General features: G+C 47.5%; 2 protein-coding genes across 2 annotated transcripts; one reads left to right on the forward strand and one right to left on the reverse strand.

The window, feature by feature from the left end:
• Positions 1-265: 265 nt before the first annotated feature.
• On the forward strand, positions 266-5,900 carry LOC127785605 (putative disease resistance protein RGA3). Its single transcript, XM_052313002.1, has 3 exons — positions 266-659; positions 762-5,687; positions 5,777-5,900. Exons 1-2 carry the CDS (start codon positions 351-353, stop codon positions 5,343-5,345), a joined length of 4,893 nt encoding a protein of 1,630 aa, XP_052168962.1. The 5' UTR covers positions 266-350; the 3' UTR covers positions 5,346-5,687; positions 5,777-5,900.
• Positions 5,901-12,894: 6,994 nt separating this feature from the next.
• LOC127786165 (long-chain-alcohol oxidase FAO1-like) lies at positions 12,895-17,710 on the reverse strand. Its single transcript, XM_052313495.1, has 4 exons — positions 17,627-17,710; positions 17,265-17,548; positions 16,102-16,374; positions 12,895-14,815 (listed from the first exon to the last, which is right to left on the reverse strand). Exons 2-4 carry the CDS (start codon positions 17,535-17,537, stop codon positions 12,977-12,979), a joined length of 2,385 nt encoding a protein of 794 aa, XP_052169455.1. The 5' UTR covers positions 17,538-17,548; positions 17,627-17,710; the 3' UTR covers positions 12,895-12,976.
• Between the last annotated feature and the right edge of the window lie 8,023 nt (positions 17,711-25,733).

Genomic DNA, 25,733 nt, shown 5'->3' on the forward strand with positions numbered 1-25,733 from the left:
ATTTATCTCTGTATTTCACGGAATTATACTTCCAAATACACACATGTTACTATCGAGTTAATTTCATAATGCGTTGCAGCCTTATCCTGCGATCAATTGATTACACGATTAATTTAGACCTAAACGCAGCATTTGTCGCATCGGGTCATGAGTCATGACGCGAGGCCAGCGACGTAATTACATTCTAAACTTTGTGGTATTTTCACCAATATATTTTCCGTCTGACCTTCGCGCGGCCTGATCCCCTCACGGTCGTCGTCGTCTTCTTCCCAACGACCGATCGATCGATCGATCGTCGCGGCGAGAAGGGGAGATCGCGATCGGAGCCGATTTGATCGGCGGCGGCGGCCATGGCCGTGGTGCTCGGCGCGTTCGTGCCGGACACCGCGGCGCAGTGGCGCAGCGTGGTGAAGGGGGAGGTGGCGCGGCAGCTGGGCGTGGAGGCGGAGGCGAGGAAGCTGGGGGCGAGGCTGGAGAAGGTGGGCGCCGCGGTGCGCGACGCCGAGGCGCGGGTGGCGCGCGGGAGCGACGCCGCGGCGCGGTGGCTCGCCAGGGTGCGCGCCGCGGCGTACGAGGCCGACGTCGCCGTAGACCGGTGCAGGGCCACGGCGCGCCGCCTGACGAGGGGCCGGGAGCAGCAGCTGCAGCAGCATAACCAGGTGAGATCACTAGCCTTGAATTCCGACAAAAGCAAGAACACCTTGGTGGCAATGGCGTCGCAGAGCAGCTAATTTTGCTTCGTGTTGTTCTCCGGCGTGAAGGCGCTCCCATGGCTGCTGTCCACCTGCTGCGACGTGGCCGAGCCGCGCCGTGACATCGCCGCCGACCTCAAGAACGTCAGCCAGAAGCTCAAGTCCATCATCAAGGAGCAGCGGCAGCTGCAGCTCCAGGCATCCGTCGCCGATCACACTGACGACCATCCACGGAAGATCCTGAGGCACCGGAAATCCGAACCCACCGACATCGACATCGTCGGCACGGCAATGGAGGACGACGCGCGCCGCCTCGTGCGCCGGCTGACGCAGCCAGACAGCGGCGGCGTCGTGGCCATCTACGGCCCCGACGGCATTGGCAAGACCACACTGGCGAAGGTGGTGTTCGACAGCGAGAGGGTGAAGCGAAGATTCGAGACGAGGTCATGGGTTCACGTCTCCAGGGGTTGCGTCGAGGACGGCAAGCGAGAGGCCGCGCTGCTCTCGCAGGTCGTCGAGGCCGTCGTCGACGGCGGCAGCGCCACGACGGGCGCCGAGACCGTCGCCGAGCTGGAGAGAATGCTGGCCGCCCTGGTGGCGAACAGGAGGTTCTTGCTCGTGCTCGACGAGGTGAGGAACGGCGGCGAGTGGGAGGAGTTGGTGAGGCGGCTACTCGAGCGCGGCGGCCGCGGCAGCAAGGTGCTGGTCACCGCGGTCACCGCCGGCGTCGCTCGGGACATGGGCGCCGGCCACGTCCACCGCGTGAACAGGCTCAGCGAGGACGACGGCTGGGCGCTGCTCCGCGTGGCGGCGTGCGTCGCTGACGACGGCGCCGCGGCGCTGAGGGGCGTCGGCCGGAGGATCGTCGGCAAGTGCGGCGGCGTCCCTCTGGCGATCAGGGCGGTCGCCGGCGTTCTGAGGACGCGGGAGGCGATCGCCGAGGAGTGGGCGGTGGTGGACGCGAGCCCGGCGTGGAAGGTGAAGGGGCTCCCCGACGACGCCATGAAGCCGCTGTACCTCTGTTACGATGACATGCCGTGCCACCTGAAGCAGTGCTTCCTCTACTGCTCGCTGTTCCTCTCGGACTTCGCCGTCGACAGGAGATCGCTGGTGCAGCAGTGGATCGCCGAGGGCTTCGTGCAGATCAGGGGAGACGCCGGCGTCGAGGAGGTGGCCGAGGAGTACTACGACGAGCTCATCGGAAGGAACCTCCTCCAGCCGGCGGAGGCCGACCGGCACGGCTGCGTCGAGCGGTGCACGATGCACGACACGCTGCGGTCCATGGCGCAGGTGCTCTCCCATGGCGAGAACCTCACCGGCGACGCGCAGGCGCAGCGGCTGCCCAGCGACGGCGACGCCCCCTTCGCGCCACGGCACGTCTCGTTTCCGAGGAACCACCTTGCTGCAATACCAGAGGAGGTTCTGAAGCTTGAGGGTGTAAGAACGCTGCTGCTCCAGAGAAATCCACTGACAATTGGGAGCAACATCTTTACAAGGCTGCTATACCTGAAAGTCTTGGACCTTACTGAAACTGCAATGGAGGTCATTCCAGAGACTTTGGGGAATCTGTTATACCTGAGGTTCTTGAACCTGTCCCAGACAAGGATCAAGGCGCTTCCAGAAACCATTTGCAATCTGTGGAGCCTCAAATTCTTGCTGCTAAGAGAGTGCAAGGCATTGCATGTGTTGCCAAAAGGGATAGAGCATCTGAAGGGGCTCAGAGACCTTGATCTTACAGGTACTGTGATCAAAGACGCGGCATTCAGAGTAGGCCATCTCAGAAACCTCACATCATTCCGATGCTTCACCGTGACGAGCAAAGAGGCGCGTACCGTACAGGATACCGCACAGGATAGGAGTGGGTGGCCTCTGGATGAGCTCAAGAACTTGTGTCAGCTAAGGACACTCCATGTTAAGAGGCTTGAGAAGGCCACTAGTCAGTCCAAGGCAGCTGAAGTAGCTCTTCATGCCAAGACAGGACTCAGAGAGCTTGAACTGTCGTGCAGCGGCACCGTCAAGACATTACAGATACCGACAGTGGTCCGAAATATAGAGGATATCTTCCAAGAGCTGAAACCGCCACGAGGCCTCGAGTCGCTGAAGATTGAAAACTACTTTGGGACAAAGTTCCTGACATGGCTGTCATCGACCTGCCTGCCAAATCTCCTCCGACTGAATATAACCGGATGCAATTTCTGCCAATCTTTTCCTCTATTAGGTCGTCTGCCAGAGTTGAGATCTTTGTGCATTGCCGATTCTTCGGCGCTGAAGGATATCGATGCTCAGCTTATGGACACAGACAACTCCCATCAGGTACCATTTCCAAAGCTGGAAGACCTGCACCTGCAAGGTTTGCATAATCTGGAGACGTGGACGAGCATTGAGGCAGGGGCGTTGCCATCTCTGCAGGCTCTGCAGCTTGAAAGCTGCCCCAAGCTGAGATGCTTACCAGATGGCCTCAGGCATGTGACATCCATGACTGAGCTGCGCATTGTGGACATGGAGAGCCTTGAGGCTGTTGAGAACATTGCTGCACTGAGGGAACTGAGTGTTTGGAACACCCCCAATCTGAAGAAAATATGCAACTTGCCTTCCCTCGAAGATCTTGACATATGCCATTGTCCGTCGCTGGAGACTGTGGACAACATCAACAGGCTGCAAGAGGTGCACATCTTCGATCATGAATTGCAGGAGATGCCGAGATGGATCCAGGCACATGCATCGAAGCTCTGCTCACTGGAATTCATGAGCACAACTGAACTGTTGAAGAGGTGCTTGATTGATGGTCCTGACTGGCCCGTGATCAAGGACATTGCACAAGTTCATGGATACTCGAATGACTCTAGTTACATATACTATTCCAAGAGTCTCAAGATCTTTGAGGGCAGCGCGAGTATTCGAGAAAGCCGTGATGCAGAAAGGAGTGTGGCAGATTCTGATAAAGTTGACGATGCATCAATAGAGAGCAGAAACGTTGATCGAGATGCAGAAATCGATGGCTTCTTCAGCTCAAAATTAGTGGAGACAGGAACTGCCAGGAGTGAAGACAATGTACCGGATAGGAATATGGAGAGGTTCATGACAAGATCCACTGGCCGCCGATTGCATAAGCTGGAAGAAGTCCCCGAAGGAGATGAGGATGAGGAAGAGGAAGGTGCAGATCCAGTAGTTCTGATTCCTGATGATACAACTAAATCTGACACCGTACTGGAGAAACTTCATCCTGTTGTTACTCATGATCATAATGATAAAGCGGGATCCAAGATGAAAAGGGATCCTCCTGCAAAAACTGCTCCGGGTACTTCTGTTATTCAATCTGCTGCCACAATGTGTCATAAGTTGGTCCGAGAAGGGTCTCAAGCAATCAGCATTACTGAAACTGATCAAGATCTGAGCCTCGATTCATTTCGAAGCAAAGAACATGCATCTAGTAAGCAGAAAGTTGACACATCTGGTTCTGTCATAGAAAAAGTAAAGGAAGGAAGATATAAATCTGCAAATATCAATGACCGTAAGCACATTGAGAGAGTTCATGACTCTGCAAAAAAGATGTCAACTACTTCTGTGGAGAAAAGCATTCCCGAAACAGTCAAACCTATGAAAGCAACAAAGAATAATTCTAAAGCAACAGACTATCATGGAACTGAGAATAAGTCACCTGATAGTTTGGCTTGTTCCAGGCAAACAATAAGCCAGATAGAAAAGGATGTTTCTGATGCTGATAAGGCTGCAAATCATCCATCCAGCGCGATCACAGAGAATCGTCTACACAAAGCAAATGAGATCGATGCTTCTGCTACTGCAATAAAAACTGAAGTATCAAAGAAATCTGCTGGTGCCAATATTTGTAATACCTTAAACCCTGCAGATTCACAAACAGTACATGCTACTGACACTGCTCAAGATTTGCCTTCCAGTTTACTCCATGATGACCCACATTTACCAGATGTTGGCAGCAGTACTTCTACTTCTATCAGTGACAATTGCATTCAGACAGAAAGCAGCAACACAAGTTTGTCGGCCAACTTAAATAATGAAGAACCTAAAGCGAAAGGTGTTACCAAAACTACTTGCGCATCAGGGCCTTGCAAACTGACTGCCACCTTAGACTGCAAACAACAGACTACTAATCCAAGTGACGACACAGATGCATCCATGAAGAAGATGGCGAGCAACATCTCTGAGAAAGTTGTCAAAACATTGAAACGCCCACATGCTGAAACAGTGAATATTACTCGCTCTTCATCACTGCCAATTGACCCTAAATCTCATGTCATTGATACCACTGCAGCAACGAAGAAACTAGAAGCTACCCTGAAAAATAGATCCTCAAGAAATGCAGCAGCTGGCCTTGCCGATGACAAAACCCCAGTATACAACGACTCCCATCAGGCACCAAAGGTGTATACCGCCATCTGGGCCGACACCGACACGGACACCCTGAAAGCCCGGTTCCTCAGCACGATGCAGCACTACCGCAGGATGGCTTCGCACCGTCGCCGACGCCATAGAAAGCATGGCTCCAGGACCAAGTGGAGCATCTGGCCAGTGCTGGTGGCCATCCTCCTGATCATCTCAGTGGCACAGCTGCTGTTCACCTTCTGGATGTACCGCAAGCTCATGAATCAAAACTCAAAAGTAGACGAACAATGAATTCTACACTGCGAATTTCATACTTTGGATGAAGTAGACTGCGCGTGCCTTGTGCGTTCATATGTTGTGTTGTGTAGCTACTAGCTACCGAGTACTGACTAGTGAGAGCAATAGCCCAAAACTTTGGCGGGAGATCGTGAATTTTGAAGCAGTTTGGCGCCAACCATTTTCAAATGGCGCTTTGCTCCCCGCTAAAGCCTAGTAGCTCTGAGATCTGGGAAGCGAAAATTTGGGGGGAATGAAAGGGGACAGAATGAGGAAGAAGCAGACCAAGAATTACCCGAGCAGAATCCGATCGACCGGCGGCCAGACCACCCTCCAATCTTTCCTCTTCAAATCCAGGTAGGGAAAGAAGCTACCTCGAATTCAGATTGTCCCCAATTTTTTTCCCCATCCTTTTCGCTTCTTACATTTGCCCTTGAATCCTTCAGCGTTGTCGATGAGGAAGTGAAGCCGATCTCGCCGCCGCCGGAGAAGGAGGAGGAGGAGGCCATCTCGCCGCCGCAACCGCCGAAGCGGGAGATCATCCGAGTCACCACCAAGGCGATCGTCAAGGTAACCAATCGACCAAACCAATCCGATGCTTCCCCTTCCTTCGCGGTGTAACTCTGGAAATGCTTCGGGATCTGGCAGGAGAAGGCGAGCGCATTCTCGTCGGTGGGCTCCTCCTCCTCGGGGAAGAGCGGCGCCGGCGGCGGCGCCCTCAACGCGGCGGCGCTGTTCAGGCGGTTCAACAGCTCAGCCCCCGTGCCGAGAGCGGAGGCCGCGGGAGACGGCGATGGCGGCGTCCGGCTGGAGATCGAGGACATCGCGGCGGGGGATCGCCGCCGCGAGACCAGGAAGCGGAAGAGCCCCCTCGGTGCGCGCCTCGCCTCTCGAATCCCATCTCCCCCTTTCAGGCTTTCACCACTCATCCGTGACGCGATGTCGATCTCCCTCGCAGGTGGTGGCGGCGGCGGCGACGACCACCACAGCGGCGGAAGCGGCAAGCGCGTGGTGGTGCTCGGCGACGACCCGAAGCCGAGGCCCGCGGCGAGGACGATGACGACGACGGCGACGACGAGAAGGCAGCGGCGGGGGCGGTGGCATGCGGGGCCCACCGGCCGCGGCGAGGAGGGCGGCGACCAAGCTGCGTACAACCACTGTAATCTCTCTCCCCTCTCTCGTTCGCTCTCTCGATTTTGTGACGGAAATTTGAACGGCGTGGTGGCTTGGTTTCAGACGCGAGCGGCGGCGGGTGGTGGCACGGCGAGATGGAGGGCGTCGACGGCGAGGAGGTGGGGTGGACCGACGACATGTGGGAGGGGATGGGGTCCATCACGCTCGGAGGCTTGGAGTGGCACTAGCAGCAGCCGCCGCCGCCGCCGCCAGTCGCGAGCTCCGCCGGTCGCCGCGGCGGCACAGCTCGCCGGTTTTGGGTTTCGGGTTTGGAAGGTGACATGCGTTGTTAGCCACGGCGAGCTGCGGGTCAGATTATGCTATGTCTAATGAGATTATTATATGATATGTTACTCCCTCTGGTGTTTGACCATTCGTCTTATTCAAAAAATTTATGTAAATATAAAAAATAAAAAGTTATACTTAAAATACTTTAGATAATAAAGCAAGTCAAAAAAAAATAATTCTAAAATTTTTAAATAAGACGAGTGATAAAAAGTGCAAATAAAAACTTAAAATCCCTTATATTATGGGACAGAGGGAGTAGATATCAGTGAAAAACAAAAGGGGTTAAAATGCTGCTGTGCTAACGGTATAGGAGTATTTTGAAGTACTAATAGAATTTATACGCTTTATATGTGAGAAATGATCAATTAGTACATCCCAGCTTAATCAAACTCTGCTACGGCAGGCAGACCAATGTATCTCTACAAACCACAACAAAAACTATTGTTAAAAATTTACAAATGGATAACAAGCAATAATAGTATACTCCCGCTCTCTGTTTTATATTATAAGTCATTTAATTTTTGTTAGTTAAACTAGTTTGTAGAAAATATAATTATATTTCCAATACTAAAAAATCTCAAACGACTTATAATATAAAATATAGTTAAATTTAATAAATCTAATTCGGTGTTGCAGTTGTTGCTATTTTTTTATAAATTTAGTTAAATACTAAGAAAAAATCAAACGACTTATATAAGTATAAAATGGAGGAAATACCATTTAGCAAATAATAGCATGAAGAGAGAGGTGAGGACAAATACATAGCAAAATAATAAATATTTTTTATTCAGTGTTCTTCTTAGTACTCCACGATGCTTACTATACCTGATAGAACATATAAATCAAAAAAATTTACTTATAAATTACTTCATATTAATAAGCCGTTACAGATTATAATTGTAAGCCAAAAGGTGGGGTTGTTTCTAAAAAATCCTGATCTTTTCTTCAATAAGAGTTGGATGAACATTAAGATTTTCGTGGCACGTTTTTCAAACTGTTAAACGGTACGTTTCGTGCGAAAACTTTCTATATGAAAGTTGCCCTAAAATATCATATTAATCTATTTTTCAAGTTTGTAATAATTAAAATTCAATCAATCATACATTAATACCATATAGTTTTGCGTAAAAAACTTAATCTTTATCTTCATTTCCAGGAGAAAAGAACACCACCTAAAATCTACAAGCTAGACCCCCTTCATCTACCTATTTTCGGCAGTCAACCCTACATGATGGCATGATGCAAAATGCCACCACGATTCATTATTGATCATAGTTCATACTCCCTCCGCCGCTCCGCCCCCTAATATAAACGAATTTAATATTTTAATTGTAAGGTTTGATCACTTGTCTTATTAAAAAAATTATGTAAATATAAAAAATAAAAAGTTGTGCTTAAAGTACTGTAGATAATAAATTAAGTCATAAATAAAATAAATAATAATTCTAAAATTTTTTTAAGTAATAATGGTCAAACAGTGTAAGCAAAATGTTAAAATCTCTTATATTAGAGGACGAAAGGAGTACTTCGTAAACTTAAATTCGTGTCATATGGTATCTGCACTTCACTTCACTAACCCCTGAGCCAGCAATTTGATTTGAACTGCTCTCTCGGAGATGATGAAGCCAAGGAAACAGTTGGTGCTCAAACCTCATCTTTTCAAATCTTGGTTTGCGGCTTTTTCATCTGGCTTTGGTGTACCAGATGGTAAGGAAGTGACTCCGGATTATCTCCAAAGATTCGTAAGGTGGACTGTCTTGCTTCCCTCTGAGACCAACCCATTAGGCGCCATGATTCTTTTCAGCTATTGGCTATATTAAATTATTGCGATCACGCTTTTTAAAATTACTAAATGTTGTGATTTTTGAAAAGTAAAATTTTATATAGAAGTTTCTTTGAGGAAAATAAATAATTTTATTTTTAATTTTGTCATAGTTAATATTTAACTAATTTCTCAATTAAGTGCCTTTTGCGATAAGTCAATTGCTCCTTCCTCCAACCTCTGAAACGAACAGTGCTAAGCACTACTCCCTCCGTTTCACAATCCCTCCGTTTCACAATGTAAGTCATTCTAGTATTTTCCACATTTATATTGATGATAATGAATCTAGACATATATATCTATCTAGATTCATTAACTTTAATATAAATATAGAAAATACTAGAATGACTTACATTGAAAAACGGAGGAAGTATTTGTGATTTGTGAACATCCAAAGGACATTGTGGTGACTCGAACCACCATTCAGTTGATCTGTAAAGCACTAATAAAGCGTAGAAAAACCACTCTTTGGCAAAGAAACAACGTGCAAAGTTCAATCACGCATAATTAGAAGGCCCAAATGCTAATCAACCGCCAAGTGTAGCAAAATTCCTCATTTGCGTCTTCTCGAATTAATTAGTCGATGTCAGTGACAGATGACACAAAAGCAAAAGTCAGGCAGCTCATGTACTCCCTCGGTCCCTATATATAAAAATTTTAGTTGAATATAATACATCATAATATAACGAGTTGAATGTAATACATCATAATACAACGAATCTAGATGATCATTAGTCCATTTGGATGGGATAGTGCGCCAACAGCGAGAAATAAATTTCTTGTTTGGGCCTTGAATGGAAATTAGAAAACAGAAACCTGGAAGGAATCTTTTCAAATTGAATTATTTCACATAATCACATGGAAGGCTCCGTTGCTCCAAACAGAAGTAAAACTGCAATGCACCTTCGAACATCTAATATTCACTCAATTTAAAACGTACTCCGTCTGTAAAAAAAATAAGAGATTTTAAACGAATGTGATATATTTTGAGACGGATGGAGTTCTATGAGTTTGTTGATTTTTCCAATAACATCTGACCATTAATCTCATTTAAAATTTTAGTGCAGATATAAAAAAAATATAACATATACTTAACATACCTTTAATAATAAAAACAAGCTGTAACAAAATAAACAATACGACCAATCATATGTTCAAAAGTCAATAATATCCTATAAATTCCAATTTAAGCTTAAAAACGCAGTGTGCTCATAGACAAAAAAAAAAGTCTTTATTTCCATGAAAGAGATAGTAAAACATTACAACATTTCAATACAAATTCATAAAAAACAACAACATTGCAGCATTTCTACTGTCAGATCAGATCCTCTAAAACGCGGTTAACCTGGACATGTTGCAAAACAAGAACTGCTATTAGTAACACACACAAACTCCTCCCGCTCCTCCTAATGTTGCCAATTTCACACGATCGCCGCAATTTCGCAGAGGGGAAGATGAACTCATCATCATCATCATCTTTCTCGCCATGAACTCGATCTCATCCTTCACCTCCTGAATCTCGTTCAGCTCCCAGAAGATGAGCTCGCCGGCGAGCTTCCGCCGGAGCTCGTGCACGTCGTCCATGGTGAACCCCCGCTCCAGCTTCTCCCCGTCCCAGAGCTCCATGCACTTGATCGCGAAGAGCCCGCACGACGACTCGTCGGTCTGCGCCGGGAGGCCGGCGACCATCCGCAGCTTCCATCCGCCGGCGTCCGCCTCCGCCCCCGCCCGCCCGGCCGCCGCCACGCACCGCGCAACGCCGCCCCGTATCTTGGACATGGCGGCGTCGTAGAATCTGGGGCCGAAGCGGCGGCCGTAGTTGGAGGAGTCGAGGATCCGGTACTCGCCGGCGGCGACGTCGAGCGCCGCCACGAAGAAGTGGGACTGGTGGTTCACCGGGAAGAGCACCGTGTCGTGGGCGAGGTACCTGGCGCCCGTGGCCGACATGTCCGCGTCGTGCCCCGCCGCCGCCGCCGTTCTTGGCGGGAGGGAGCTGACGTACTCCAGCCAGTCCTGCTCCTCGACGGAGCCGAGGAGCACGCGGCGGCCGTTGCGGCGGCGGCGGCGGCCGGCTTGGCGGCGGCGGAGGAGGTCGAGGGCGGCGTCGAGGAGCACCCCGGTGATCTGCCTCTCCGGGCCGTCGCGGGACAGGGGCACGGCGAGGCAGCGCAGCGCGTCGGCGCGGACGCGGACGCGCGGCCGCTCCGACGAGACCAGCAGCTTGTCCTTGCGCCCGCCGTGCGCCTCGACGTACGCCATCGTCGCCTCCTCCCGCGCGGCGTCGACGGCCGTGCTGCTCGCCGCCTCCGAGCGGCGGCGCGCGTTCTTGGTCTCCGCAATCCCGATGTTCGACGCCATGGCTAGCTGACGCACGCACGCCGCGCTCTCACGTGTTCGTGGTTCGTACTCGCCGGAGTTCGATCGTAGCGGCGGCGGAAGCGCGAGTTCTGAGCTCCGACGGGGTCTTGAGAGGCGAATTCGCGGCGTGCAAAGGAAGAATCTCGTTGCTTCGACGCGACGGCGACGAGATAAATGGAGGTCGGGGAGGCAAAGGCGGTGGAATGGTGGGGATGGTCGGTGGCGCGGCTGCACCGACCGACCGAGCAAAAGTCGGTTTCCGGAATTGACTTGTCTGGAGAAGCGGGCTGTACTTGCAACGGCGACCGGTGGGCCGAGGTGTATATCTATCTACTGCTGGCCCACTGTAAGCCCATGTTAATGAGGCCCAATTAGATGGGCCGCATCAATGTGGTTTCCGGCCCAACAGTGGCCTCATTCCCGGCCTCTTCAGGCCCAGAATGTATGCGTCAGACGTAGGCCGATTCCTCTTCAGGCCCAGAATGCATGCGTCAGACGTAGGCCGATTCCTTTTCAGCCCCAGCATTAGGCCTTGTTCATTTAATCCCAAAAAAGGGATTTGGGGGAGAATACATCACAATCCCTTCCAAATCCCACCAATTCTCTTGTGGAAGGGATTAACCGAATAAGATCTTAATGGGACCCAAGAAGGATGCCTTCCATTTCCCTTCAGCATTAATTATACTCCAATCTTTTATCGACGACTTTTTCTTCCTAACGAAATGCGAGAGGGCGAAAGGGGTGAATGGGAAGTACTCCGTGCTACCCGTTGCCACACCATCTCCAGCTATACGGATCACAACCACTATCGGCTGCCAACTATTTGTGTCTATTGTTCGTCATCGCCTTCCAAATCACCTTACGTCGCCACCACATTCTGAACACTTCTAGTGTGTCGTAAAGCCACTCTGCCATGCTATCACTGTCTTCCGCAGATCGTCAAAGTCCTCGATGCTCCTAGAGCATCACGAAGCCATCCACCATGGCATGGACTTGCCTTTACTGTTATGAGTTCATCGGAGATGCTCCACCGCCATCCACATCTATCCGTAATAAGACTTTGGCGTCGATGCTTGCCCGAGAGCTGATCATTTGTTCTACTCCTTCCCTTTTCAGAATATTTTTGTACCCCTTAATTTGAAATCTCAGTGTTAAAAGTTGTCAGCTAGTGGTTCGATGCTCTTACGACTGATTTTTGGAATCAACACATGACCAACAACACATCTTCACCAGTGATTTATGAAGAGGAGTTAGGGTGTGTTTAGTTCACGCTAAAGTTAAAAGTTTGGTTGAAATTGGAACGATGTGACGGAAAAGTTGAAAGTTTGTGTGTGTAGAAAAGTTTTGATGTGATAAAAAAGTTGAAGCTTGAAGAAAAAGTTTAGAACTAAACTCAGCCCTAATCAATTGCTTCCTCCGTTTCAAACTGCAGGTCGTTTCACATTTTCCTATTCAATCTTCCTGAAGTTTAACCATACTTGTGAAGAAAAATAGCAACACATATAACACCAAATTAATTTTGTTAAATCTAACATTAAATATATTTTGATAATATATTTGTCTTGTGTTAAAAATATTATTATATTTTTATACATATTTGATTAAAACGAATTACAATATTAAATATAGAAATTAATAAACAATACTCCCTCTGTCCTTAAAAAAAGATAAACTGTGGGTTCCCATGCCAACGTTTGACTGTCCGTTTTATATGAATTTTTTTTATAATTAGTATTTGCATTGTTGTTAGATGATAAAACATGATTAATACTTTATGCGTGACTTATCTTTTTAATTTTTTCATAATTTTTTTAAATAAGACGGACGGTCAAACGTTAACACAGAAACAATAGTTTGTCCTTTTTTTTTTTTTTGATGGAGGGAGTATGAATTAGAGAAAGTAATAAACAGTTAAATTGCCCGGAAGCTCGTGAGCTAAACGCTGAGATTTATTTTCATTATCTTAAAAAAAAGCACAGTATTAATTAAGAAGTTAATAATCGTATTACGATTCACAAGCTAGAGGAGGATTCGTGGACACATCACGGTTTTCCACTGAGCGCGCTGCGCGCGACGCGAGCGACTCGGCGATGCCCTTGGCGACGCAATACGCCACGGACTCGATGGTGATCATCGGGTTGACGCCGACGGCCGTCGGGAGCAAGCTGCCGTCGCAGACGTACAGCCCCTCCGCCTCCCAGCTCTCGCCGCCGCCGTCGACGCCGCCGTGCTTGGCGCTCCTCCCCATCCGGCAGCTCCCCATCTGGTGCGCCGAGGCAAGGAGCGCCCACTTGTCCGACCCCGGGTGCATCGGCCCCTTCTCCACGCTCACCTCGTCCAGGAACGCCTCCACGTCCTCGTCGCGCGCGCCCTTGCACCGGAGGCGCAGCCCGTCGCTGCGGTTCGTGCCCACCTCGGCGGCGCCGGCGGCCACCAGGATGCGCAGCGCGCGCCGCAGGCCGGCGCGGAGCTCGCCGGCGTCGCCGCGGCTCGGGGTGAAGCGGACGCGGCCCTCGCCGCCGACGGTGCCCGCGGCGCGGTCGCGGACGAGCACCACCGCGTGCGCCGTGCGCGCGTACCGCCGCATCCGCTCCTTCATGTCGCGGCCGGACTCCCACGGCACCACGGCGGCGAACGCGCCCGGGCCGAGCGCCGGCGTCTCGATGATGGTGCGGTCGGTGACGCGGTGCATGCTGGTGATGATGCCGCCCTCGTAGGACTTGCCCGGGAGCTCCGCCGTGCTGTCCGGGAAGTAGCCCCACGCCATGGACACCGGGTGGAGGTGAAGGTTCCGGCCGATGTGGCGGTTCTTGAGCCCGCTGTTGCGCAGCAGCGGCGGCGTCATGAGCGCGCCGCACGCCGAGACGGACACCTTCGCCTCGATCCGGAGCTTCTTGGTGATGCCGTTGCCCAAGCACTTCGCCACGACGCCGACGCACTTCTTGCGCCGGCCGCCGCCGCCGCCGGTGTTCGTCTCGAGGATGAACCGTTCGGCCTTGCACCCGGTCAGGATGACGGCGCCGCGGCCGACGGCGTCGACGAGCCACGTCGTGTCGGTGCCGCGCTTCTCGCCGGTGGGGCACCCGAGGTTGCAGCTGCCGCAGAAGTGCCCCTCCGACGAGTTGCGCGACACGGCCTCGACGCGCAGCCCAAGCGCCTCGCAGCCGCGGCGCATCGCCTTGTTCTGGAACCCCTCCTCCCGGCACCGGCCGGTGACGCCGAGCCGAGCGCACACGGCGTCCATGGCCTGCACGTAGCCTTGCCCCCCGAACAGAGGGAGCCCATGGTCGTTCGACCACTCCTGCAACACGTTCGCCGGCGTGCGGATGCAGGCCGACCAGTTCACCGCCGAGCCGCCGCCGACCGTCGCGCCGGCGAACATGGTGGTCGTCACGTTCGCCGTGCTGAACATGCCGCCATTCTCGTAGAGGCGCTCCATGGTCGGGCCCTCCAGCGAGCTGTAGTCCCTGGCGGCGAAGTAGTCCCCCTTCTCGACGACGACGACCTTGTACCCGGCCGACGCGAGCACGGCGGCGGCCACGCCGCCGCCGCAGCCGGACCCGACGACGACGGCGTCGCACAGCACCGTGTGGTGGTGCGCGCTCGGCGACGACGCGCCCGTCTTCAGCGCGAGGCCCTTCTCCGCGAGCGACATGAGCAAGGCGTTGTCGTCCAGCTGCTTGGTCTCCACGACGCCATTGTCCAGAGGCCGGCACGGCGGCGCCGTCGCCGGCGCCGGCATCGGCGTTGCTTCTGTAGGTTCTTCTTTCCGTGGCTCTTCCTCGGCCGCCGGGACGCTGTACCCGATTGCCTTCCAACTTGGGTTCTCCAAGTTCTCGTCCACCTACATATGTTGGGAAAGAAGGTTAAATCGTTGATAATTCGAATTTTCTGTGAAAATGTGTATGCTTGCATTTCTTTTATGATTTTTATAATGGTCAGATTTTTCATGAACCAAAGAAAAAAAAGTACAATTCTTAATAAGGTATGGTAACATACTACCAAAACTATAGTAAGTTAACTTGTGGTAATTTCATTATGTAAAAATTACAGTATTTTACCATTCTTAATAAGGTTCCAAGTGTCAATATATTCTATAGTAAGTTTACACTGTGAAGTACTACATCCGTCCCATAATAATTGCATTTTTAGAAAATTAGAGACGGATTAATAGTAAACACAATTTACCACAATAAGGGCATGTACAAAGATAGAGTTAGATATGAGCTCTACGTTATCTAGAGACTAGCATCCTACAACAGTTAGAGACAATATGGTCTCTAATCATTAATGTATCAAAATATTTTTTCTTACTTTTCTTTCCTTTCTTTCACCACCATGCAACAAAATTTGCTCTAATAAATACTAAGAGTCGACTCTGAGCTGTTGTCATGCATAACAACCATACTCATTTCTCTTTCTTCCATGTCATCAAATTTACTTGCATGGCAATAGAGAGAGACCACTAATAAACACCGTTGTACGTGCCTAAGACGGATTCTTAATAATGCAATTATTATGGGATGGAAGTAGTTCACAGTCTAAACTTACTATATGATATATTGACATTTGGAACCTACCAATTATATGATATATTAACACTTGGAACCTACCAAACCAGGAGTAGATTTTTTAGGGGCTATCTAAAAAAAACTCCACAAGTTTATTATGTAAAAACTTTCAAATGTAACTATATTGTAATATAATTATACCGTAAGTATATTTTAATTACATTGTAATTTTTATGTAATTTCTGTATAAGTATTAAAAAATATATGTAGCTTGAATCATAGAGATTACTATTTAAGTTAAAGAGTGATTACATATAGTTGCACTACATGCTTATATTTGAAAGTTTTTTTTACCCAAACTTTTTTTAGCAATATCCTTTTTTTTTACTATGCAAAGTTCAAATCGAAACAAATTCGGAAAGTACGACTAGTTGTAAGGTGGTGGAGTTGTGGCCTCGTTGGTGTATGACTCGACTCCACCCGTTAGGGTTATCGATGAATATACGTGAGTGAGCTTTCAATAAAAAATTACTAGTTAAGCTAGGGATATATCACCCGTTCATGTTTTATATGTCTTACGCGTAATAAAAAAAACCATTTTCGTTAGAATTAACATTACCGCGGTGTAGAAGACGAAGTGGCAGAGGACCTTGATGAGGGCGAAGATGATCTTGAGCGGGACCAGCCACCGCGTGGCGTTCCACCGCTTCAGCGCCGCCTCCCGCCGCTCCACCGGCATGTCGGCGAACCGGCGCACGTAGGGGAACTCGCCGGAGACGCACCGCCGGCCGCACAGCGCCAGCGTGCCGACCCTCGTGGCCAGGATCCACAGGATGATCCTCACCAGCACCCCTGCCTCCCAGATGCACCGTGTCATGGTCAGCTCAGCAACCTTTTCTTGCAAGAGATTAGAGACAAAGAGAAAAAAAAAAGTTAAGTTAAACACAACTTGTTGTATATCAAAGTTATCTGAAATAATTAGAAGAATCAGAGATTTTTCAGTAGTTATTAAAAGACAATTGTTCGAGAGTTGACTTGAATAGTTGGGACTGAAATGTGCAAATAATAATAATAATAATAATAATAATAATAATAATAATAATAATAATAATAATTTCGGGCCTATTGTCCGAAGTTTCTTTTTTCGAAAGAAGGGGGCAAAGTTGGTTAGTTGGTTAGTGTAGCTATCATAATTAGCACGAGAAAACTACGTCTACGAAGATTAGATCATGATAAAAATGCACTGCATCTAATGTTTCAGTTAACTGACTGATCAAATGCCAACTAATCAACTCGAAGAATTGGAGTAGCTAGGGTGAAGACAGATGGAATTTCTGTTAGATTGCTACAGCTTATCAGGGCTTGGGTCGAGCTGTGTTAGTTTCCTGTTAGTCTGTAATGGGCAGGCTGGATGTTTCTTTTGTGGTTATCGGCTAGGGACCTGGTCTTCCTATCGATAGCTATCTCTCTTTTTTTTTCAAGACTTGCTGTAGTTTATTTTCATTTTTAGTAATGAAAATGGGGGTGCTTGGCGCCCTAGTTCTAAAAACACTAATCAACTCGACACTGGCAAAAAGTATTTTTTAACAAAATAATAAATGGACATATATTGAAGTTTTCAAAAGTTTTAAAATGAACACATGGAGAAACAAAAATTGAGTCATCAGGTTGATGAGTTGATTATCGTCTCTGACAGCGCTGATCAGTCGCGACGAAATCATCTCAATCAAATCAATACCATATGCGTCGTCAACACTGATCGATGACGGCGCATGCGCTCACCTCGTCGGGGACGGTGGACTCGGCGGCGGTGGCGAGGTAGAACCGCTCGACGTCCATGTCGCCGCCGCCGCGGGCGCCGTCCTCCTCCTCCGCCGGCAGCGCCGGGATGAGCGCGCCGCACATGGCCCTGAGCGCTCCCATCTGCGCCGCCCCGAGCCCGTGCGTGTACCGCTCCCGCCTCGCCGGGCCCCGCAGCGCCGGGTGCCCCCTCGCCGCCGGCGCCGCCTCCTTCGCCTTCTGATCCATGGCCTCCTCCCGCGGCGGCGACGCCATTAACCAATTCCCTGCAGCTCGCGCAAGCTCAGCTGCTAGCTATAGCACACGTAGGTGTGTAGATATAGAGTAAGTACCGAAGTACGTACCGGAGCTTGCGGGGCACAGCACGCACTGGCCTCGCAGCGACGTCGACGTCGATCTCTCTCTCTCCGATTTTGTGTAGCTGACATGTTTGTACACACGTACGTTAGAGTACAGTATACCAGAGAAATCTTGTGTAGCTGTGTTTGAGACTTTGAGGAGAAGGAGATAGAGAAGATTGGAAAGATACGTAAAACGAGGTGAGCCATTAGCGTATTATTAATTGAGTATTAATTATTTTAGACTTTGAAAATGGATTAATATGATTTTTTAAAGCAACTTTCATATTTTTTTTTTGTAAAAAACGCATCGTTTAGTAGTTTAGAAAACGTGCGTGTGGAAAATGAAACAAACAAACTCCCTTTGTTCTCCGAACAAACGCATACATTATATCAGAAATCTCTTACGTGACCTAGATCGCTGACACGTTAATTAGAGGAAGTAAATTCTCGGATTTACTGTTCTCTACAGCGGGTCGCTGATACGTGGGGCGTCACGAGCCGTGAAACCCCACACGTCAATCGTTCAAAGTCAGATGATAGTAAATCGGAGGATTTACAACTTTCGTGACGGGGTCACGTAACCGAGACTTATCTGATGCACTCACTGTTCTCTAACATGTAGATAAACATATCAGTTACTTAAAGTTAGAGAGAGATGGACATCGATATTGAGGTCGTAGTCGTACGCCTCACGTCGATGTCGCCGTTTTAAAAACGAGGGCGCTCGCCAACTACCTGGATCGTCTGCTCTGCTGGCGTGGTGGATTCATACCGCAAATGGAGTGGTCGATCGAGATGAGATCGTGTACGTGTGGCGTACGTGCTTGGGCCATTGTGGCACTCATGCTGCGTGTGCATGCAAATGCTTTGCTTTGCCGTGCTAGTGCTATACATGTTGGTTAATTGTGCATAGTGTGGTGGTGGACTACGTACTAATGGTAGCTATAGAGTGTGGTTGAAATTAATGAGGAGCTGTTGATTTCGGAGAGGGAAAGGTTTATTACTGTATCCATATCCAGAAAAACAGTTTATCATCACTACACACTTGAAAAAAAATTAGGAAAAAATTATTCATCTAATAAATAAGTGTTTTTATTCCTCAAGAATATTTTCACTTTCTTATACGTTACCTAAATAATTATAAAAATATATACTAAATATTATGCGGTATATCACTACACAAACATATAAGTTTAAATTTGACTTTTATAAGTTGTATACTAGTCTTAATTTATTTTTTATATGTTATAAAAGTTGAATTTTACCTTACATGTTTGCGGGATGATATTATATATATATATATATATATATATATATATATATATATATATATATATATATATATATATATATATATATATATATATATATTCTTTTTATTGGCTATTTAAGTACTTCCTCCGTTTCACAATGTAAGACTTTCTAGAATTGCCCATATTTATTTAGATGTTGATGAATCTAGACATATGTATGTGTTTAGATTTATTAACATCTATATGTATGTGGGCAATGCTAGAAAATCTTACATTGTGAAACGGAGAGAGTAACATGTAAATTTCCTCGATAAATGAAATACATCCAGTGGTTGAAACGAAGTTGTTGATTTCAGAGAGAGAGAGGTTTATCACTGTATCCATATCCAAAAAGAAAAAAAAACAGTTTAAAACTGCACTTAATGCGAAAGAGGGACAGTTTCTCTATTTGCCAAATTAATGCGAAACTTACTGGTATTTTAGACGGTCAACTCGGATGATGGTGATCTAGTGGGAATCGCGCACACAACAGTTATGGACGCTTCTTGCGCCGTTAGTTCGACATGGATGGCTCACCTAAGTGAGCCTGAGGTAAAAAATCCAGGTCCTTTGCATTACTGTAGATGGATATAAATATGGTAAAATTTGCTACAGTGCATCGAAACAATGTGTAATTAGCTCGTAGACACCGCAAGAACGATAATTTACCGTCGGACATCAAAAAACATGTAATTAGCTCATGGACACTCGGGACCTTATTTTAATATTTCCTGTGAACTTGGAGAGAGAAACACTGGTGAGAGTACGATTTTGCCCCTGCCCTCACAACGGCCAGAGCACCGCTGCCACCTACTCCGCGCGGCGGCCGGCGCGACGAGCGCGTTGGGCAGAGGGGGAGAAAGGCGAGCCCTCACTGCGCCGCCCGCTACCGCGCCCACGCATGCCATTGCATGCACATCCGCGCCACCGCCGCCGCCGGCGGTGGCAACCGACGCACGCGCGCGCCGCTGCCTTCCCCCCATCTGCGCCGCCGCGCTGGAAGACGAGGAAGACAACAGCGACAAGGACGATAGGAAGGAGGAGGCCGTGGAGCTCAAGATGCTGCGCATCGACCGCACGTGGAAGTCCGTGAAGCCGACGAGCTCCGCCGGTGGCCGCCGCGGGCTGATGCAGGTGGAGCTGCTCCGGCCCGTGGCCACGGCCGAGGAGGAGGCATGCTCTTGTCGACGGGAACCGAGAAGCACTCTGGTCGCTGGCGACGAGCACCGCCACGCAGTCGCGCCGCCGAGCCAGCTGGAAAGAGCTAGCTCAGCGCCATATGCGAAAGGGAATTCACGAGTATGTGCATGTGCTCTCTCCCTCCCGATCAAAATTTCCCCTCCTTTTTTTTGTGATCTCTCCATCTCTATACGCAAATTGTTGTTTGATCCTCTCCCTTGCAATTGCGAAGCAGCTGCCATTGACACGGCAGGAGAACGGGACACCGACGTCGAGGCTGGCGAGGAGCAGCTCCGCGACATCACAACTCTCCACCGTCGCCCACGCGCCGGGCACCGTGTTCTCCGGTCGCCGGACATTGTCGTCGATGTCAGTGTCGTCAATCAACACGTGCATTAGCTCCACGCCAAAGGGGTCGTCGGCGGCGAGCCCACGCACGTTGGCCACAGCGCGGAGCATCCCAGCGATGGCCGCCGCCGCTCGGACCCATCACAGGGACAGAACACAAGCGCATTGTCATCGGCATCGGTGTCGTCAGTCAACACGTCCGTTAGCTCAACGCCAAAGGGGTCATCGGCGGCGACGAGCCCACACACACCGGCCACAGCGCGGAGCATCCCGGCGATGGCCACCGCCCTCGGACCCGTCACGGAGACAAAACACAAGCGCTGCACGTGTTCGGCTCCGTCGCCGCCGCCGGCCAACCCAATGCTTTGTCGCTATCCAGGTCGAGACCCAAGGGCAAACTTGCCTTTATTTATTGCTTCTCTCTCTAAATTCACGGGAAATAATAAAATAAGGCCCTGAGTGTCCAGGAGCTAATTACACGTTTTTTGCGATGCCCGTTAGCAAATTCTCGTTCTTGCGGTGTCCACAAGCTAATTACACGTTTTTTCGATGCCCTGTAGCAAATTTTGCCTATAAATATAGTACTCCTAGTACGTATGTAATCTAGAGTCTGCTATGGTGTTCTACTTCCTCCGTTTATGTTGTAAGACTTTCTAGCATTGCGCACATTCATGTATGTATGTATGTATGTATATATATATATATATATATATATATATAGTAGCTCTATTATACACCCCTCCCCTAGAATAACTATTCTACACCCCCCTCCCACCTCCCATCGGTCCCCACCTCCCTCCCTCCCTCCCGCGCCCCCTCCGTCCCCACCTCCCTCCCTCCCCGTCGCTCCTCTCTCCCTCCCGCCCCCCCTCTTCTGTCGCTCCTCCCTCCGATTCCCCCTCCTCCCGATTTCTCATCCTCCCCCCAATCTCAACTTTTCTTCTTTTGTTTTTCTCTCTCTCCTTCTTCTCTCTTCCTCCTCCCGATTTCTCATCCTCCCCCCCAATCTCAACTTTTCTTCTTTTTTTTTCTCTCCCTCCTTCTTCTCTCTTCCTCCTCCCAATTTCTCATCCTCCCCCCAATCTCAACTTTTCTTCTTCTTTTTTTCTCTCCCTCCTTCTTCTCTCTTTTTTAGAAAAATTAAAAATACCCCCTCTCCCGTCGCTCCTCCCTCCTCCCAATTTCTCATCCTCCCCCAATCTCAACTTCAAGACTTGAACCCATGATCTCATGGCGAGCACTTCTAACCAAATCACCATATGATGATTTGTGAACAAATCAGTTATATACCTGTAACAATCATACTTTGTTACTATGATTCGGTAGTAACATTATCTTAGAAGGGTAGTAACATCATATGTTACTGCAAAAATGTATAGGTTGTTACTGTAAACTTTATAGGTTGTTACTGCACTTTTGGCAGTAATAATATAACGAAATTTGCAGTAACAGAGAACATACATAGTAACAGTGGCCCTATAGTAGTAATGTTTTTTAAATCTCAATCTTTAGAGAGTACTAATGTACACGTCATGTCTTATTTTTCTAACCCATTTGCATCGTGGCGTTCGTAAAAAAAGTGCTTAACGAAACTAGAACCATCGTAACTATTTTTTAACGTTGTTACTGCATATTGGCCATCGTGTTACTACGCTGTTCCAGTGAGACGAGAACTAAAAAAGAGGTAAATCACAATCTTTAGAGAGCAATATCTCTCACATCATATCTTGTATTTCCAATCCGTTTGCACCATGAAGTTCATAAAAAAACGCTTAATGAAACTAGATCCATCATGGCTACTTTTTGACGTTGTTACTGCGATAATGCTGTCTTGTTACTGCAGGATGACCGTCCTGTTACTGCACGATTCTTGCAAGACGAGAGCAGCAAAGTGGTGGGCGGGTTTGACCGACGGGAGGACGCTTTGACCGAGGTGGGAGGGGGGTTTTGGGCCCTAGGGAGGGTGGGGGAGGTGGGTTTGACCCATGGGAGAGGGGGTGTAGAATAGTTATTCTAGGGGAGGGGTGTAGAATAGATTCACTATATATATGTGTGTAGATTAATTAATATTTATATGAATATGAATAATATTAGAAAGTCTTATATTATGAAATGGAGGAAGTACCACCGAAAATAGTGTGCCTGAAGACCATAGCAAAACAGTGCTTCTTTGTACTGTGTCCATGAGGATTTTTACTGTGGGCGGCGAAGCACTGATTGAAGTAAATGGATTTAATTTGTTCGGGGATCTATGAACGAGTAGTGGAAGGCTGGAAGCTATGGGCTAATGCCCATTACTGTTGCCATCCGTTTAGTTGGAGACAGCCCTAACGGTTGTGATAAACCATATATCCACACCACATCAAAGGTATCCACACAACTTCACGGGAGAGGTGTCTCAAACTCCACCAGTTATTGAGGATCAGGATCCTCTGCAGTCACTACACCGTACCTTTGTCATTGATATGTGGGTCCGATGTGGCGTTGGGTCCATATGTCAGTGATAAAGGTATGCTGAAGTCGACTGCATAGGATCTCAATCCATCATTGGGAGGTATGCTTTCATATATATTTTTTTATCACATGACAGACAGACATATATATGCCCACATATCACTGCACATGTAACACATGCTCAAATATATGCAAACCAGCGGCACATTCATGACCTTACTAAATTCTTGTTGGAAACCTATTTACATGTATGTAATATTCATAGACCCCAATATTTGGATGTGATGAGTGGAGTCATGCGTCTACAACTTCGTCATAATATATACCACTTGTGTTTTCCTCGGTATCTTTCCATCTTGTTTTCAAGGTTCCTCTTTATTTTCATCTTTCATATATTATTTTCTGTTTTTAGTTTATTATCTAGTTTTATATCTTTTTCCTTTTCTCTAACTATATTTTACACCTTTTCAGTTCATTTTGATTTTCTGAAATTTCATGGTGGGATCAAACAGGAGGGAGTGTGATCAACCCCACTATAAATATTACTACTTATGTTAATTCTCTCCCTTTTTTATCATCTAAGCATGCATAAGATTGATAATAAATGAGGTTCCTTTCCAAAAAAGTTGATAAATAAGGGGAAGAGTAGCATTTGTTATACAAAAAGAGACAGATAACCAACATATTAGTGTCTATATGTGATTTAGAATGAAACAGACTTATGGCTTTAAATTGACAAAAAAATTATCAGAAAGAAATGGAATTTGATAGAGGCTTCAGACATATGGGGCTAAACTAGCCTTAATATCGGTAGAGGTCGAAACTGGTCGCTGTTAATAGATATAGGGTTACCCTTTGTCCATTGTTCCCATGCAACTTTTTTGATACTGATCGATCATTTTGCTAGTCATCAATATAATCTTTTATGCTTATAGAGATGGTTACCTGAACTTTGACTGATAATATATATTTCATTGGAAAAAGATACGAAGCTGCATGAAAATGATATGTAAGATTTGCTCATAACAGTATTGATCAAAGGGAGGTTCTGGACTTCAGGTGATCTATCAACAACAGCTAGTTTGTTGCTCAACTATATCGAACAAAATACTTCTTTCATTCCATAGTGTGTAACTATTGTCTTAGGAGTATCCATATTAAAACATTGTTAGTTGAGGACAGGACAAAATATTTACAAAATTTGACCCTAACTGAATGCTTTTGAAAGAGACACTACTCCTCACTCCGTTTCATATTATAAGTCGTTTGACTTTTTTTTCTAATCAAACATTATTAAGTTTGACCAAGTTTATAGATAAAATTAGGAACACTTAAAATATCAATTTACTTTCATTAAATCTAATTTTGAATATATTTTGATAATATATTTGTTTTGTTTTAAAAAAAATGATACTATATTTTTCTATAAATTTAGTCAAATTTAAATAAGTTTGACTAGTAAAAAAGTCAAACAACTTATAATATGAAACGGAGGGAGTACATGGCTAGTGGTCAAAATCAATCTTACAGGCGGCTGGCCTGCTGCCTGTAACCAAAGGTTAGATAAAATCGTGGATTTTGACAAGCGGAAAACCAACCTAGCAAAAATCGACTTTTGCTAGCGGATCTCATAAGTCACTGCCAACGAAGAGATATTTGGGGCCAAAAAAGAAATAAAAACATTTTCCACAACAACATGATTTGATTCAAATCCATATTTTTCACATGGACATGCAAGCATCAACATCGTCATAATCATCACCACACACAAAGCCACCGCGGTCATCATCTTGTCGAGCTTCATCGGCAAAGGCGTATGCGGTCCTTCTTTCTTGACTACGGATCCGGGCCATGCCGAGGCCTTCACGCTCGTCGCCGAGCCATCTGTCGTCGAGGCCCGCCGGCGCATGATCTGGCCGCCCCGAGGTCCGTCGTCGCCAGATCTAGTGGTTTTGAGGCTGGCTCACCACTGCCATCATCGTCCCAAGGCTATTGCCATCTCTGTTTGCCGTACGTCGTTGAGGCCCGTCGACACCAGATCTGGTGGCCCCGAGACTCACCATTGCGCCATTGTTGTCCCGAGGCCGCCCCGTCGTCGTCGTCCCATCAGCTGCTCATGGAGCTGCTGGGGGAGAGAGTGGAGCAGGAGAATGAGTGGAGACCGACCGCCTTTGCCGCCCCGTGGCCGTCTCGCCATCGCAGGTGATAGGGGAGAGAGTGGAGAGGGACAACTAGTGGAGAGGAGTGAGGGAGAGGGATGAGAACCGGTGAGGATGAGTATAGGTGAGGGATGAGAATGAGTATAGGAGAGTGTCTCCTAAACTTGTATATTTTACTTGTTGATATCCCACGCTTTGATGTGGGATATGTGGATGAATGCATGCTATAAATTGCAGAAAGGATAGATGTATATGTTTAATAATGTTTAAAATTTATTTTTTAGTAGTGAGATATGTATAGTAGTTGTACTATGTATTTCCTTTTTTGTCTTGAAAAAAAAGGTGTACTATGCCTTTGTGGGTATACTGATGGTCGCTTTGTCATTAAATTTTTCTCCTTTTCTGCTCACTTAGCTCGGTCTATCAATTACAGAATGGATCGTGGTGGTTGAATAATGCGAAATACATCATGATCTGTAAAGTTCATACATACACTTGTTTATGATGTTTAGCCCCCATCAGGATTTGATCTCCAAAGCTCAGATGCACATGTTTACTTGTACACATTCTTTTAGTTCTAAATTTCAGTTCTTATCTCTTCACGCCTAGTATAATTTACCTAAATAAAAAATGATCTTTCACTGCTGGAGAAACTTTTTTTAATCCCGGTTCACAACC

Source organism: Oryza glaberrima, chromosome 10 (genome assembly GCF_000147395.1).
Source record: "Oryza glaberrima chromosome 10, OglaRS2, whole genome shotgun sequence".
NCBI classification, from domain to species: Eukaryota; Viridiplantae; Streptophyta; class Magnoliopsida; order Poales; family Poaceae; genus Oryza; species Oryza glaberrima.

Coding starts and splice junctions, on each gene's coding strand:
- LOC127786165 (XM_052313495.1), bottom strand. CDS start 17,537: ATGGCGTCGCCGCCGCGGGAGGAGGCCATGGATCAGAAGGCGAAGGAG. Junction 16,375..17,264: donor AGTCCACCGTCCCCGACGAG/GTGAGCGCATGC, acceptor TTGCAAGAAAAG/GTTGCTGAGCTGACCATGAC. Junction 14,816..16,101: donor ACTTCGTCTTCTACACCGCG/GTAATGTTAATT, acceptor CAACATATGTAG/GTGGACGAGAACTTGGAGAA.
- LOC127785605 (XM_052313002.1), top strand. CDS start 351: ATGGCCGTGGTGCTCGGCGCGTTCGTGCCGGACACCGCGGCGCAGTGG. Junction 660..761: donor AGCTGCAGCAGCATAACCAG/GTGAGATCACTA, acceptor TCCGGCGTGAAG/GCGCTCCCATGGCTGCTGTC.